The sequence below is a fragment of the Galeopterus variegatus genome, unplaced genomic scaffold, assembly GCF_000696425.1.
Source record: "Galeopterus variegatus unplaced genomic scaffold, G_variegatus-3.0.2 Scaffold1652, whole genome shotgun sequence".
NCBI lineage: Eukaryota > Metazoa > Chordata > Mammalia > Dermoptera > Cynocephalidae > Galeopterus > Galeopterus variegatus.
Window position 1 is genome coordinate 303,460 of NW_007727763.1, and position 16,134 is coordinate 319,593.

General features: G+C 35.1%; 1 protein-coding gene across 1 annotated transcript in view; it reads right to left on the bottom strand.

Annotated features, from left to right (window-relative positions):
* RBL2 (retinoblastoma-like 2) overlaps window positions 1–16,134 on the bottom strand; it is a 58,000-nt gene that overhangs the window by 4,230 nt on the left and 37,636 nt on the right. The window contains exons 15-21 of the mRNA XM_008578263.1: window positions 13,532–13,801; window positions 13,042–13,322; window positions 12,782–12,958; window positions 5,492–5,563; window positions 4,691–4,796; window positions 3,917–4,122; window positions 3,129–3,293 (exon numbers count right to left, since the gene is read on the bottom strand). Of these exons, the coding sequence (XP_008576485.1) occupies window positions 3,129–3,293; window positions 3,917–4,122; window positions 4,691–4,796; window positions 5,492–5,563; window positions 12,782–12,958; window positions 13,042–13,322; window positions 13,532–13,801 (1,277 nt within the window). The remainder of the gene's footprint in view (window positions 1–3,128; window positions 3,294–3,916; window positions 4,123–4,690; window positions 4,797–5,491; window positions 5,564–12,781; window positions 12,959–13,041; window positions 13,323–13,531; window positions 13,802–16,134) is intronic.

The window sequence follows — 16,134 nt, forward strand, 5'->3', positions numbered from 1 at the left end:
ACTTTTAATGTATATTAGTAATGTGTCATTTCTTTTTCCTGATTTGTCTGCAAAGGGACATACCAATTTTTTTTAATCTTCTCCAAAAAACCTAGCTTTTGATTACCCTGATTTTCTCTCTTTTTCAGTTTTCTATTTCAATGATTCCTGCTCTTTCTCTAGTTTCTTAAGCCAAAATCTTAGGTCACTAATTTGAGACCTTCTTTTCTAATATAGACATCAGTGATATAAATTTCCCTTTTAGCACTGCTTTAGCTGCAGCCCATACATTTTAATATTTTGGGTTTTCATTTTCATTTAGTTCAAAACACTTTCCAGTTTCTCTTGTGATTTCTTCTTTGAGCCATAGAAATATATGATTTAGTTTCCAATAACTGGGGGATTTTCCAGATACTTTTTCTGTTATTGATTTCTGGTTAAATGCCATTGTGATCAGAGAAAATACATTATTGGAATCCTTTAAAATTTGACACTTGTTTTATAGTCCAGAATGTGGACTATCTTGGTAAATGTTCTATCTATCCTTGATACTGTTGGAGTGTTCTACAAATGTCATTTTGGTTCACATGTTGTTCACATCTTCTATATCCTCATTGGTTTTCTCTACTTGTTCTTTCAATGAATGTTGACATCTCTTGACTATGAACTATTTTTTTTCTGTTTAGGCCTGTATGGCCTATCATTAAGAAATGACCTTCTTTAAAAGACTGATAATATTCTTTGCTCTGAAATCTACTTTCTTTGATACTAATAGCCACTCCAGCTTTCTTTTGATTAGTGTTAGCATATAACTTTTTCCATCCTTTAACTGTTTTTTAAACAGCTTTGAGATGTAATTCACATAATATATATTTTATCTATTTAAAAATATACAACTCCATGGTTTTTAGTATGTTCCCAGAGTTATACAACCATCACCACATTCAATTTTAGAACTCTCATCATTCCAGAAAAAAATTTCCGACCCATTAGCAGAAACCCTCTATTCCCCCCAACCCTAGGCAACCACTAATCTGCTTTCTGCCGCTATATATTTACCTATTCTGGACATTTCATATATATGCAGTCATACAATATATAGTCTAGTGACTAACTTCTTTCACTTAATGTTTTCAAGGTCCATCCGTACTGTAGCATGTATCAGTACTTAATTCCTTTTTATTGCCAAGTAATATTCCATTATAAGGGATATACATTTTATCTATTTGTTAATGGACAAAAGGTTGTCATCCTTTTACTTTAAACTGCATCTTCAAAGTAGGTTACTTATAAACAGCACATAGTTTGATCTTGCTTTTTTGTCCAGCTGGACAATTTCTCCCTTCTAATTGGTGTATTTAGACCATTTACATTTAATTGCTGTTTGTTTACTATTTTCCCATATGTTCTTCCTTTTTCCTCCTTTATTAGCCTTTTGAACTGTTATGATTCCTTTGTCTATTACCCATGTATTATTATTTTTAGAAAGTCTTTTCTTACTCTATGGCCAAACAAGCAGCAATATATATTATCTTCTAGTTTTATGATTCCTTTTTTCCGTTTAACTCTTTAATACATTTGCAATTTATTTGGTTATAGGATGAGAGTCTAATTTTAGAGGGACTGTCAGAGTCATTTCCTCTGACTCCAGTTGCCTTTTGGGGCTATTATTGCCAATTTATATTTCCAAGTTTCACAAATAATCTCACCAGAATTAGAGTAAACCTATGTAATGGCTGGAAGAAATAATATCTTTTTAATGTTTGATTTTCCTATTCAGAAACATTGTCATATCTTCATTCATTACAGTTTTTAAAAATCTCTAATTCAAGTTAAGTAATTTCTTAACAAGGTATATATTTATTCTAAGGCATGTGACACCTTTTTTATTATGGTAGGAAAAGTTTTTCCATTACTACATTTTCTAACTGATTTTTGCTTCTTTATTTTTACTTTTTTTGTTTTCGTCTACTTTTTAAAAGATTTCAAACCAACAGAAAATTTGAAAGAATAGTTCATTAAGCACCCATTTATCAATCATGAACACTTTACCATTATTTGCTGTTGCTATATATATATGTTTTAGCTGGATCATTTGAATGTAAGTTGCTGACATTGGGACATTTTGCCTCTGAATACTTTAAGCACAGTCTCCTACATAATATGGTATCATCAATACCAAAGAAATTTAGACATAAATATTATACTGAAGTCCCTATTAAAATTTTCCTAATCGTCCCCCAAATTTCCTTTATAGCAGTGTTTTTCTATGCAAGATCCAATTAAAAATCATGCATCGCATTTGGTTTTCATTTCTCTTCAGTCTCCTTTACATTATCCTCCCCACCCTCTACCACTTTTTCATGTTATTGCCTTTTTCTTTGTTGACATGTCCAGGCTATTTGTTTATTATATAGATATATAATATAGATATATAGCTATATTGATAGGTTTATTTCTAAGCAACCCTTATAAATACAAATCTCATTATGTAAGGACCTTCGAGATCCAGTTCCATTTAACACAGCATGATTCCCAGTGCTCTATCCTAATTGCCTTGAGGACACTGTTTTCTTCCCCTTTTCTGCTTTTTCCTGGATGTTCTTCCATACCTCAGCAACTTCTAACTTTTCACCACTAAAGCCTGACTCAAGCTTCCATCTCCTTCTCAGACTGAGGCAGATGGCTACCACACAAATCTATGTTAATATGAATATCACACTGCACTGTCCAAATGTCCATTTCGCTCCCCTTAGAGAAAGAGTCCAGAGATGCTTCCTGTCCCAGAAATAGACCCTCAATAATCAGTTTAGGGATCCAAATTTTCTTCCCTGCACAGACATTTGGAAAATTAAAATTTTACCAATGGAATAAAAAACACAAACTTCCAGGCTTACAGCAGAATGTTTGAAATACACAAATAGGAAAGAAGGGAATAAAAATAAATCCAAATCCCTTACCCTATTTCCAACCCTAAGATTCTCCAAGAAAAAAACAACATACTCTGGGTTTTGCTCCATTGGGACTTAGTGGTCACTGTTCTGGCAGTTGCCATCACTCTAGTGAGTGCCTAGACCTAGCACAAACCTTATTTCTAGCATCCTAAGCATTTTGGAGTTAGTAAAGGCCAAGATATATGTTAGGCTCACCTTTGAAGGACTGTTGCTGAAGTAGTAGAAAATCTTTTCTCGAGGAGAAAGCATTGTTTCATTTTTATGTGGGGAAACATAGACGGGATGATTTTGAGACAACTGTATTCGGCGAGGGGAGCCTGTTCTTACAAATGGATAGGGAGAGAGTGGGGGAGCATCCATCTGTTTAAAAAAAATAAAAAATTGGCACTTAAAAGAAGACAATTTCTAACCAGGTATTTTTATTGATAATGGTTATTTTTATCGAGTGAAGAGATATAATCAGTAGTTTTATGAATGGTAAACAGCAGTGTACTGGCAACAACTAAACCTGAAGAAAATCATACAAATAGCAAACACTTTCAAGTGCTTAGTTTGTACCAGTCACTGTTTTAAGCATTTTTTATACATTATTTCATTTAATCCTCACAACAACCCTATAAGCTAGAAACTACTTATATTTCCATTTTATATATGAGGAAACTTTATACATGAGGAAACAAAGAGGCACAGAGAAAGTTAATAATTTGCAGGGTCACCACCACTGCTAAATACCGGACAATTTGAACCTATGTAAGCCTATCTCTTGTACTACTATACTTTGTAGGGAATCCAAATACAATCTTATTCTTGTTTAATGCTTAATTAACAACAATAGAAATTATATTTGGCAAATTAATTCTGTAAGAAACTTCCTCAATTTAATAAAATAATTATTTGTAAAACTAGTTTTTATCTGGAACAGGTCCAACTTACATGTTCTTCATCCCTCACAAAAAGTATGAAATAATCCCCATCAAACTTACTATGTTTGCCTGTGAGTACTTCATGGCAAATGTTTTGATTTGTTTTATGTAGATGTTGTTGTAGAACTGAATGAGGTCTCCCCTCTCCTCTTCTTCCATGTCACTGTTGGCACCTGTGAGTCGAGTAGGTGTAGGAGGGGCACTGCTAGGTTGTGGAACTGGCAAGGTGCTGCTTGACCTCATGACAGGACTGGAGTCTCTACTGGCTACAGTCGGTAGAATGAAGAGTATTAATTACAAAGACTGCTAGTACAGATTGTTTTAAAAAAGAAAGTCACTAGGAAGAAGATGAACAGCTACCTGCCCTACTTGTTAATGGCAGTAAATAGCAATCTATTCTTCATATCAAGGAGCAAGGCTCAGATAGGATATAACTTTACCCCCATGCCATAACCATAGCAAGGGCTTACTGAGTAGTTTCCATTAATAAGTTACACCAAGTATTTTATGACCTGAGCCCTGCACTAAGTGATGCAAACCAACAATTAGTGATGGCATTTCCTTAGTGTGGAACATGCCAGAACTTTCTGGAAATCAGGCCAGCAGATTCCTGTCTGGAGAATAATGTTATGCACTATGTACTTCAAAGCTATGGAATGAAGGACAATTTTGCCACTAAATTTAGAATTTGGTTTATTGCTCCAACAAATCCTTTGTCCATAAAACACTTTCATAGTTTCTATAGTAGCTATTTCATTTAGTAATCCTTAGTCTTTAGGCCTAAAAAAAAAAGCTCCTAATTTTGTTTTGTGAGTTCATGATGATCCCACTTACTTCTATCTTTGTTTAGTTCTGTTGGAGAATTCTGATGACTTCTGCTATCACTGCTGCCAGAATTTCTTCGTTTTCTTTTCCCTTTTATCAAAACATTTCTATATACCTTTAGAGAGACAATGAGAAGAGGACATAAACTAACATTTCTTGAGCACATCTTAGATGACAGGACCTTGACATATGTTACTTGACTTTCACAACAATCCCACAAAGTAATAGTTGTCCTCCTCAGAGGAGGTTAATAAATACAGCCAAGTCATAAAGCTATTAAATAACAGATCCAGGATTTACATCAGAGCCTGTCTGGCTTCAAATTCCATGAACTACCTACAGTACCACAGGGCGATAACAGTACCAACCATAAAATCAAGTCATTCTAAGTAAAATACAAAAATCTGGCATATTTGCCCCTCAGAGACAAATGCATGGTATTAAGGTGAACCAGATTTTAAATTTTCATTTACCATTATCTTGGTTAAATGTACAGTACTATGTTTACCAAACCAGACTGAAAAGTGACATAGAAACCAAATAACTCCTTAATTTGCCTCTATCTTGTGATCCTCTGAATTAAGAAGGCAATCAAATATTTCACATGGTTGCTTTTTGAGGAAAAGACGACTTAAAATAATCAACATGTGATGTTGTCTGTCAATGACTAAAAAAGATTAGAGACCTCCCTTAAAGCGGAATCTTAGTTGTTTATTTTGGAAAAAGGGCCACAGAATCAACCGTGGTTAATTTTTGTATTCGTCACAGACTTTAAGCTTTATTTTCAGCCCTGAAATAAAATGTAGTTACCTGGCTCCGGGCCTGTGGCTGAGTCCTATAACATCGCATGATATTTTGGAAAGACTTATCTTCTTTTGTGACCTGGCAAAGAATAAGAGTGCTCTGAGAGGAATATCAACTTTTGGCATGAGAAACACTGGTGAGAAGCTCCATGAACCTGCTCTCCAGTGAAAGTGGGAAAATTATATAAAAAACAGCCATTTAAAGTCTCTGGAAATGGTCCTAAGGGCACATCGCAAATGAAGAAACACCTATTCAAGAAAACCTACTTTCCATCTCTGTAGACTCAGAAAAAAAGAAAGAAAATATACTAAAATTCAGTAAGAGTGGTGGGACCCTATAGTATGTGAACCAAGACCCAGAGTAGAAAAATGCAATAATTCACTAGAAGCTAGGGGGAAAAAAGTAGATTTGAACTAGCAAAGAAAAAAAATTGCTAATTTTTTAGCAGAGAGAGAGAAAGAGAGAGATAGCAACTATGAAGAAAGAGATTGTGTGATCTGATGAACAGAGAAAAAAGAATGAGGAAAAATAAAAAAGGCTCAGAGAATTGTGGCACACCATTAAGCACACCAACATATGTGTAATGGAAGAACCAGGAGAGAGGAGAGAGAGGAGAGAATGGAGAGAGTGGAGAGAGAGAGAGAGAAGCAGAAAAATATATTCAAAGAAATAAAGACTGAAAACTTCCTGAGTTTATTTAAACACATTAATCTACACATTCAGGAAGTTTGACTAACTCCAAGTAAGATAGAGTGAAAGAGATCCATACCCAGACATATCATAGTAAAAATGCTGAAATTCAAAGAAAGAAAGAAAATCTTAAAATTATCAAGAAAACTTTTCATTTATAGGAAAACCACAATAAAATAACAATTGACTTCTCATCAGAAACTACAGAGGCCAAGAGGCAGTGGATACCATATTCACAATGGTAAAAGAAAAAAATGGAAGAATCCTATATATAGCAAAATAAATAGTTTCAAAAGTAAAGGTGAAATAAATACATTCTCAGTAAACGAAAACAAAGAATTTGCTGCTAGGGGCCGGCCCGGTGGCGCACTGCTACAGTGCGCCGCTTGCGAGCGCGGCGGCGCTCCCGCCAAGAGTTCGGATCCCACATACAGACCGGCCGCTCACTGGCTGAGCGAGGTGCGGGTGCAACACCGAGGGTTGCGATCCCGTTGCCAGTCCCGGTCCAGTACGGGCGCGACACTGAGGGTTGCGATCTGTTGCCGGTCACGAAAGTTGCGCCGCTCACTGGCTGAGCGAGGTGCGGGTGCAACACCGAGGGTTGCGATCCCGTTGCCAGTCCCGGTCCAGTACGGGCGCGACACTGAGGGTTGCGATCTGTTGCCGGTCACGAAAAAAGACAAAAAGGGAAAAAAAAAAAAAGAATTTGCTGCTAGCAGACCCACCTTACAAGAAGTACTACAGAAAGTTCTTCAAGCTATAAGCAAGTGTCCCTAGGAGTAATTCAAATATACATGAAAAAAGCCAAGAGCACTGGTAATTATTTAATTGTAAATATGGTATAAATGCATATTTTTCTCTTTTCTTAACTGCTTTAAAAAACAATTGTATAAAGCAACATTCATATAAAATATTGTTGGACCTACAGCAGATAAAAATGTAATATATTTGCCAAAAACAGTGAAAGGAAGTGGGGCGGGGGAGCAAAGCTGTACTGGGCAAAGGAAATGACTGCAGATGTCAACTCTAATACACAGAAACCGATAAGAGCCAGAAATGACAAAGAAGGATAATATAGCAAAAGCTTTAAATAAATACACTCCTTTTTCTTCTCTCAGCTCCTTTACAACTCATAAAATCTTATCAAGTAATAATTATAACAATGTACTGTTGGTTTCATAACATTTATGGATGTAATATGTATAGCAATACCACAAAAAGGACAAAAAAGAAAACAAGAAAGAGGAAACAGTAACACTTCTATATCTCACTGGAATTAAGTTAGTATGAATCTGAAGCTGATTTTTCATAAATTAGGATATATAGTAAGCCCTAAGTAACCACTAAGGAAATAAGTAAATATCTATGTATCTCTATATATGTGTAGTGAAAAAATCAGTACTGAAATTAAAATGCTATATTAGAAAATATTCACCTCCTGCAAAAGAAGGAAGTGAAGAAGTGAAATAAAGGGACAAAAAGATATGAGACATATGGAAAACCAAAAGTAAAATGGCAAATGAAAACCAGTTACATCAATAACATTAAATGTGAATGGATTAAATAACAATCAAAAGGCAGAGATTGTCAGATTAGATTTTAAAACAAGATCCAACTATATTCCATCTACAGGAGAAACTTTAGATTCAAAAATATAAATACGTTTGAAAGTAAAAGGATGGAAAGGGATATATTATACAGGTGGCAACCACAAGAAAGCTTGGTGACTATACAGATATCATACTATAAAACAGAGTTTAGAACAAAGAAAAATGTTACTAAAGAGGAAACTCTCATGATAAGAGTCAATCCATCAGGAAGCTGTAAGTTATAAACATATAAGCACCTAATAACTGAGCACCGAAATACATAAAGCAAAAACTGACAGAAACAAAAGGAAAAATAGACAATTCAACAACAATATTTGGAGATTCTAATACCTCACTTTTGAAAATGGATAGAAGATCTAGGCAAAACATCAACAAAAAACCAGGATACTTAAATACTATAAAATAACTAGACCTAATGGACATCTATAAAACACTCTACCCAAAGGCAATGGAATACACATTCTTTTCAAATGTAGATTGAAATTCTCCAGGACGGACCATAAGCTAAGCTATAAAATAATCCTCAATAAATTTTTAAAAATTGCAATAATACAATGTGTGTTTTTGGACTACAATGAAATGAAACTAGAAATCAATAATGGAAGCAATTTGGGAAACTAACAAATACGCAGAAATTAAACAGCACACTCCCAGATAGCCAGTGAGCAAAAAAGAAACTAAAAGAGAAATCAGACAATACTTTGAGATGAAGACACAACATACCAAGAGTTATGAGATACAGCTAAAGCAGTGCTTATAGGGAAACTTATAGTTATTAATGCTCATATTTAAAAGGATGAAAGATGTTAAGCTATTCTTTAAAAAAAAAAATAAAGATATTTGGGCTGGCTGGTTAGCTCAGTTGGTTAGAGCACAGCCTTTTAACACCAAGGTCAAGGGTTTGTTTCCCCGTACTAGCCAGCTAACAAAAAAGAAAGAAAGAAAAAGACATTAAATCAATTATCTAACCATCCATCTTAAAACACCAGAAAAAGAAGAGCAAAAAACTAAGCCTAAAGTAAACATAAAGAAGGAAATAATAAATATAGAGTACATATTAATGAAATACAGAATAGAAAAATAGAGAAAAAAAATAAAACAAAAACCTGGTTCTTTGAAAAGATCAACAAAATTGACAAACCTTTAGCTACACTGACCAAGAAAAAAAGAAAGACTGAAATTAATCAAAAATGAAAGAGAACATTACTACTAACCTTAAAGAATAAAAAGGACTATAAGGAAATATGAACAATTATATGCCAACAAATTAGCCCATATGAAGTAGAAAATTTCTTAAAAAGACACATACTTTGAAAACTGGTTCTACAGCAAACGGATGATCTGAACAGAACTATAACAAGAAAGAGACTGAATTATTCATCTATAAACTATCCACAAAGAAAAGCCGAGGCCCCAGTGGCTTCAATGCTGAATTCTACCAAACTTTTAAAGAAGAATTAATGTCAAAAGAAGAAATAGATCTTCCTATTCGTAACCAAGACAAAAAAAAAGAATTTCCTTACTCATTCTATGAGGCCAGTATTGCCTTGATAATAAAACCAGATAAAGCCATAACAAAAAAACTACAGATTAATATCTCTTATGAATAAGGGCAAATTTCCTCAACAAACTACTAGCAAACCAAACCTAGCAACATATAAAAATAATTATACAACATAAATAAGGATTTACACCAGGAATGCAAGGTTGGTTTAACATATTAAAATTGATCAATGTAATACACGACATTAATAAAAAAAAATTTTAAGCTAATCATCTCAATGTACATAGAAAAAAGTAACTAACAAAATCCAACATCCTTTCATGATAAAAACACTCAACGAACTAGAAATAGAAGGGAACTTCCCCAACCAGAAAGGGCAACTATGAAAAAACCATAGCTAATATCATACTTTAATGGTGAAACACTAGATGCTTTCCCCTAAGGAACAACACAAAAATCTCTGCTCTCAATACTCCTATTCAACATTATACTGGAGGTTCTCCCCAGGGTAATTAAAAAAGAAGAAATAAAAGGTATCCAGTTTGGACAAGAAGAGGTGAAATAATAAGCAGATTACATGATCTTGTATATAGAAAATCCTAAGGAATCCAGTAAAAATCTATTAGAATAAGTTCAGCAAGGTTGCTGGATACCAGACCAATATACAAAAATTAATTGTATTTCTATACATGTGCATTGATCACATCAAAAATGAGACAAAAGGGCCGGCCCGGTGGCGCACTCGGTTGAGTGCGGCGCTTGGGAGCGTGGCGGCGCTCCCGCCGAGGGTTCGGATCCCATATAGAGACCGGTCCGCTCACTGGCTGAGTGTGGTGCGTGCGCGATACCGAGGGTTGCGATCCCATTGCCGGTCACAAAAAAAGACAAAAAGGAAAAAAAGGATAAAAAAACAAAAAAAAAACAACTGGAGGGAGGTGTCGGTGACGGGCCATAATAATCATATACAGTGTATATTGACAAAATAAAAAAAAAAAAAAAAACAACTGGAGGGAGGTGTCGGTGACGGGCCATAATAATCATATACAGTGTATATTGACAAAATAAAAAAAAAAAAACAAAAACAAACAAAAACAAACAAACAAAAAAAAACAACTGCATTTATAATAGCATCAAAAAATATATAAAAATAAATTTTACAAAATTAGTGCAAAAAAATACACTCTGAAAAGTACAAAACATTGTCAAAAGAAATTAAAGAGCTAAATAAATGGAAAAACATCCCATGTTCGTGAATCAGAAGACTTAAAATTGTTAAGATGGCAATACTCTTCAAATCAATCTACAGATTCAACAACCCTATCAGAATCCTGAGTCTTTTTGTGAAACTGACAAACGATTCTAAAATTCATATAGGATTTTAAGGGACTTAGAACAGCCAAAATAATCTTGGGGAAAAAAAAAAAAGTAGGAAGACTCACATTTCCCAATTTCAAAACTTATAAAAAAGCAACAGTAATCAAGAGAATACACTAGTGCATAAGGATAGGATAGATATATAGACCAATGGAATAGAATTCAGAGTCCAGGACTGATTTTTGACAAGGGTGCAAAGACCATTCAATGGGGAAAAAATAGTCTTGTCAATAATGATGCTGAGACAGTTGCACAGCCACATACAAAAGAATGAAGCTGGATTCCTACCTCACACCATACACAAAAATAACTCAAAGTATATCAAAGACCTAACTGTAAGAGATAAAACTATAAACATCAAGTGAAAACAGGGATAAATCTTCATGACCTCGAATTTGGTTATGGATTCTTAGATATGACACCAGAAGTGTCAGCAACAACCACAACATAAAATAGGCAATTGGACTTCATCAAAGTTTAAAAGTTTTATGCTTTAAATGAAACTGTCAATTAAGTGAAAAGATAATACTCAGAATAGGAGAAAATATTTGCAAATCATATTTTGGACAAGGTAGTCAAATCCAGAATATATAAAGAACTACACCAATTCAATAATAGATGAATATCTCAATTTTAAAAGTGAGAAAAGGATTTAAATAGTTATTTCTCCAAAGAAGATATACAAATGGCCAGGAAGCAAATTAAAAGATGTTTGATATAATTAGTCATCAGGCAAACGAAAATCAAAACCACAATGAGATAGCACTTGACACATACTAGAATGGCTAGAATCAAAAACTCAGATAATAATGACCAATAAAGCACAATAAAATGTGCTTGAGGTCATTAGAGAAATACACATCAAAAATATGAGAAACCACTCAATACCAACTGGAATGACTACAACAATAAAAAAAAAAAAGTAGGTAAAATAACAAGCATGCCGACAAGGATGCAGAGAAATTGGAACTCTCGTGCATTACTGGTAGTGATGTAAAATGGTGCAGCTGCTGTGGAAGAGAGTATGCTGGTTCCTCAAAAAGTTAAACATAGAATTACCACATGACCCTGCATTCCACTTGTAGGTATAAACCCAAAAGAAATGAAAATAGGCCCTCAAGTAAGTACACACGCACACATGCTCACACCAGCACTATTCACAATAGCCAAAGGGTGGAAACAGGTGACATATTCATCAACAGATGAATGGATAAACAAATTGTGGCATATCCATACAATGGAATATTGTTTAGCCTAAAAAGGAATGAAGTACTGACACATGCTATAACATGAATACACCTCAAAAACATTATACTAAGTAAAAAAAGCCATACACAAAAGGTCACATATTGTTTCATTCCATTTATATGAAATATCAAGAATTGATAAATCCATAAAGCCAGAATGCAAATTGCTGGTTGCAGGGGCCGTGGGAGGGAGAATGGGGAGAAACTGCTTAATGGGTAAGGAGTTTTACTTAACAGGGATGGAAATGTTCTGGGACTAGATAGAGGTAGTGGGTGTGTGACACTGAATGTACTAAATGCCACTGAATTTTTCACTTTTGAACAAATGGTCAAGTTTATATTACGTGAATTTTGCCTCAATAAGTTATTTTTTTTTAAAAAATGTTGATGAGAAAGTGAAGAAATTAAAACCTTTGTATATTGTTGGTGGGAATGTAAAATGGTATAGTATTTAGGAAAACAGTCTGGCAGTTCCTTAAATGGTTAAACACAGAATTACCATATGACCCAGCATTCCGTTCCTAGGTATATACCCTAGAGATAAAAATATATGTACACAGAAAAACTTGTACACAAATGCTAATAGTAGTGTTATTCATAACAGCCAAAAAGTAGAAACAACCCAAATATCCATCGACTGATAAATGAATAAAAATACTGTCATATATATCCACACAATGTAATATTATGTTCTAAAATTGTGGTGATGATTGCACATGTCTATGAATATACCAAGACCCATTAAGTTGTGCATTTTAAATGGGTGAATTATATGGAATATGAATTATATCTCAATAAAGCTATTTAAAAACGTTCTGAGTAATAATGTAGCATCTTTTCCTTTACCTTTTTAGTTCCAAATGGTACTCACCTTTGCCATCACATAAATGGCACACATTAATAACTGGTCCAGATGTCTGTCCATCATAAGTTCAGGACACTGAATTATAGAGAATTCAAAGCAGGTCCAAATTTTTTTCCTCAGTTCATCTGAAATATCTAGTTTAGCACAAAGATCCCGAAGGCGAACACCTGCTAAGTGGTAAACCTAGTAGATAAACAAAAACATTTCAAACTTTAACACTGATATTTCCCAAGCTCACGCTCTGAGAAAGGTACATGAAAAATTACCTTTCTAAAAAAAAGGGATAAAGAGCTGGTCTTCCTGGGTCTAATATTGCTGGTGATTAAAGGCTGGCCTTGTTTCTGCGGTTGTCCACCTGGGGATATCTGTTGAATGGCCACTTGACCAGGGACTTGCAAAGTTGTTCCTGTCACCTGTTGAGAGCTCAGACTTCCAGCCAGGGCCTGTGCACTAAGGGGCTGGATGGAGCCAGTCATAGCTTGTGTCTGCCCCCCAACATTGACTTGGACTGGGAAGAATGTTATCCCTCCATTTTCATTGGCAATTCCTACAGTTTGTTACAGAGAAAAAAGACATGAAGAAAATGTTGATAGTACAAGGTTCTCCAAGCAGAGGTTTACAATTTCTCCTTTCCCAACGCAACCCTCCTCTCCCCATAATTCCTCTGTCCCACATTCTCAGTCTTGCCAAATCTCAGGTAACTTTCCAATAAATGTCATAGAGAAAGAATTCAATATTCAACTCTGCCTTCCTTACCTTGTACGGGAATGGTCACTGTTTGTCCATTGTTAGCTGTGACAGTGGCTGTTGCCATGGTAACCAAAGTCTGTCCAGGAACTGGTGTGACAGAAACAGCCTCCCCAGATACATTCTGCACAGGGACAGCATTGACTAGGGGCTGTGGGGGAACACGGCCAGGTGTCCCTCCATCGGAGGGGCTATCATTCTCAACAAATAGCCGCCTTCTGGTAGTGCTGGCTGTTGGGGAGCTGTACCTATCATATAATGTGGTTGGAGATGTTATGCCTAGGGTCAAAACAAATTAAACAAATCATTTAACTTAAGGGAACTGAGATCTGACTTCCATCTAAGAAGTTATATTAAAAAAGAACTACAGTGTTTGAAATACTTCGTAATTTAAAAAGCAAACAAAAATTACAGAAGTCATATCATACCTACATTCAAGTAGTGAAAATTCAACTGAACACTATTGAGAGCAAAATTTTAAAAAGGAATTTTTTGTCTTGCAGTGCTCCTTTCTCCATTCCACCATCTCCTGAATCAAACTAGACTTTGTCCTCCACTACTACAGGCCTTCATGACTTAAGGGAAATTTAAGGAATTAGTCTATTTTTCTGTAATATTTTTGACTATATTCAATATCTACCTAACACTCATGTAAGATGTGATTTCACTGTAAAGCCACTACTTGATAAGGGGACATGATGATAGTTTATCATCTGGGAGCATTTCCCTCTTGTTTTATGAATTACCATCTTTGTCTTTTTCCACATACAGAAAATTACTAAAACTTAATGTTCTTCAGCAAGGTTGACATACACGGTTTGGATTCAATTAAGGTTAGTTTATTTTTTTTTTAAACAGCTTTATTGAGATATAGTTCTCATACCATACATTTCACCTATTTAAACTGTACAATTCAAAAGTTATTATATATTAGTTTATTAATTTTTTTAATTGTGGTAAAAAACAAAATTTGCCATTTTAACCATTTTTAAATATAGAATTCAGTGGCATTAATTATATTCACAATGTTGTGAAGCCATCACTACTATCTATTTCCAAAAAATTTTTATGACCCCTAACAGAAAGTCTATAACCATTATAACTTAGTTTACTTTTAAGTATTCACACCAATATCTGAACTGAGAAGTAAGCATTCCTTTTCCTCTCTGCATCCACCTGTAAAAATTGCACATCAGTGGGTTTTTATAATTTAAAAATATATGTAGGGAAGTCACAAGAGGTATTGATAGGAGTAAATCCTGATAGATTGTGGCTTAACATTTCTATTTCCTGATGATACAAAAGTAAATAAACTTACTAGATTTGTATTTGGTACAAAGCTGCAGAATCAGAAAGAATGCATTATAATCATTCTCTTGTAAAGTATCGAGACCTCAGGAAAATGGAAAAGTGGTAATTACAAACAAAATGAAGTTTAAAATCAAGTCCTAATCCATAAATTGTGAAAGGAAGAACTCTATGGAAATAGACTGAGAAAGACCAGTGTCAGATCCGTGGATGGGTCTAAATAGGTAAGAAGTAAAAAAACAGTTAAGCCATTATGACTCCACTTTCAAAAAGGAGGGCATTTTCATACAGACCATCCATATTTACTGAGTATACACTGACTTAGAGTGATTCTTGACTTTAAAACTGATCTTTCATCGATAGCCTGTGCTTACCAATTATATTATAAAACTGATCTACAAACAATATTCTTCTAATGGCTTGCAAGAATTTGGAACTCTCTGGATTTATAGAATTGCTCTTTAAAAAGTAGTTATATCACATCTGTAAACTCAAACTTTGCACCCGTCAGATCTTCTAAGGAGTTTCCTAAAATGTTAATCAGATGCATAGCAAAATTGCCCTTTTCTGTACTTCTTGGATCCACACTGGTGTTACACTAACCAGGGTAGCACAGCTCAACTGACAGAGTCAAAGCAGTTTGGATCATGCAGCTCTGTCTTTAAGAAGGCTTTTCTAGCGCCGGCCCGTGGCTCACTCGGGTGAGTGTGGTTCTGATAACGCCAAGGCCATGGGTTCGGATCCCATATAGGGATGGCCGGTTGGCTCACTGGGTGAGTGTGGTGCTGACAACACCAAGTCAAGGGTTAAGATCCCCTTACAGGTAATCTTTAAAAAAAAAAAAAAAAAAAAGAAGGCTTTTCTATTTCTCTTGATTTTAAAAGTATTCATATTTGCCTTAAAAACTTTACAGAAATCACTGGGAATTCTATCACATGACAATAATCATTCTTTAAGTTTGGTTTCTCCATTTCTGCACTTCCGTATGCTTATAGACGAATATACAGTTAAAAAATAGGGATCACATTAGACATAGCATTCTATCCTTTTTAAAAGATACTTGTTATATAATGCAGTTTCCTGTGTTCTTAAATATTCTTTAAAAGCATTACTTAAGGGGCCGGCCTGGTGGCGCACTGGGTAGTGCGCCGCTTGGGAAGCGCGGCGGCGCTCCCGTCCGAGGGTTCGGATCCCACGTACAGACCGGCTCCCGCTCACTGGCTGAGCGAGGCGCGGGAGCAACGCCGAGGCTTGCGATCCCGTTGCCGGTCCCCGGTCCGGTACGCGGGCAACACTGAGGGTTG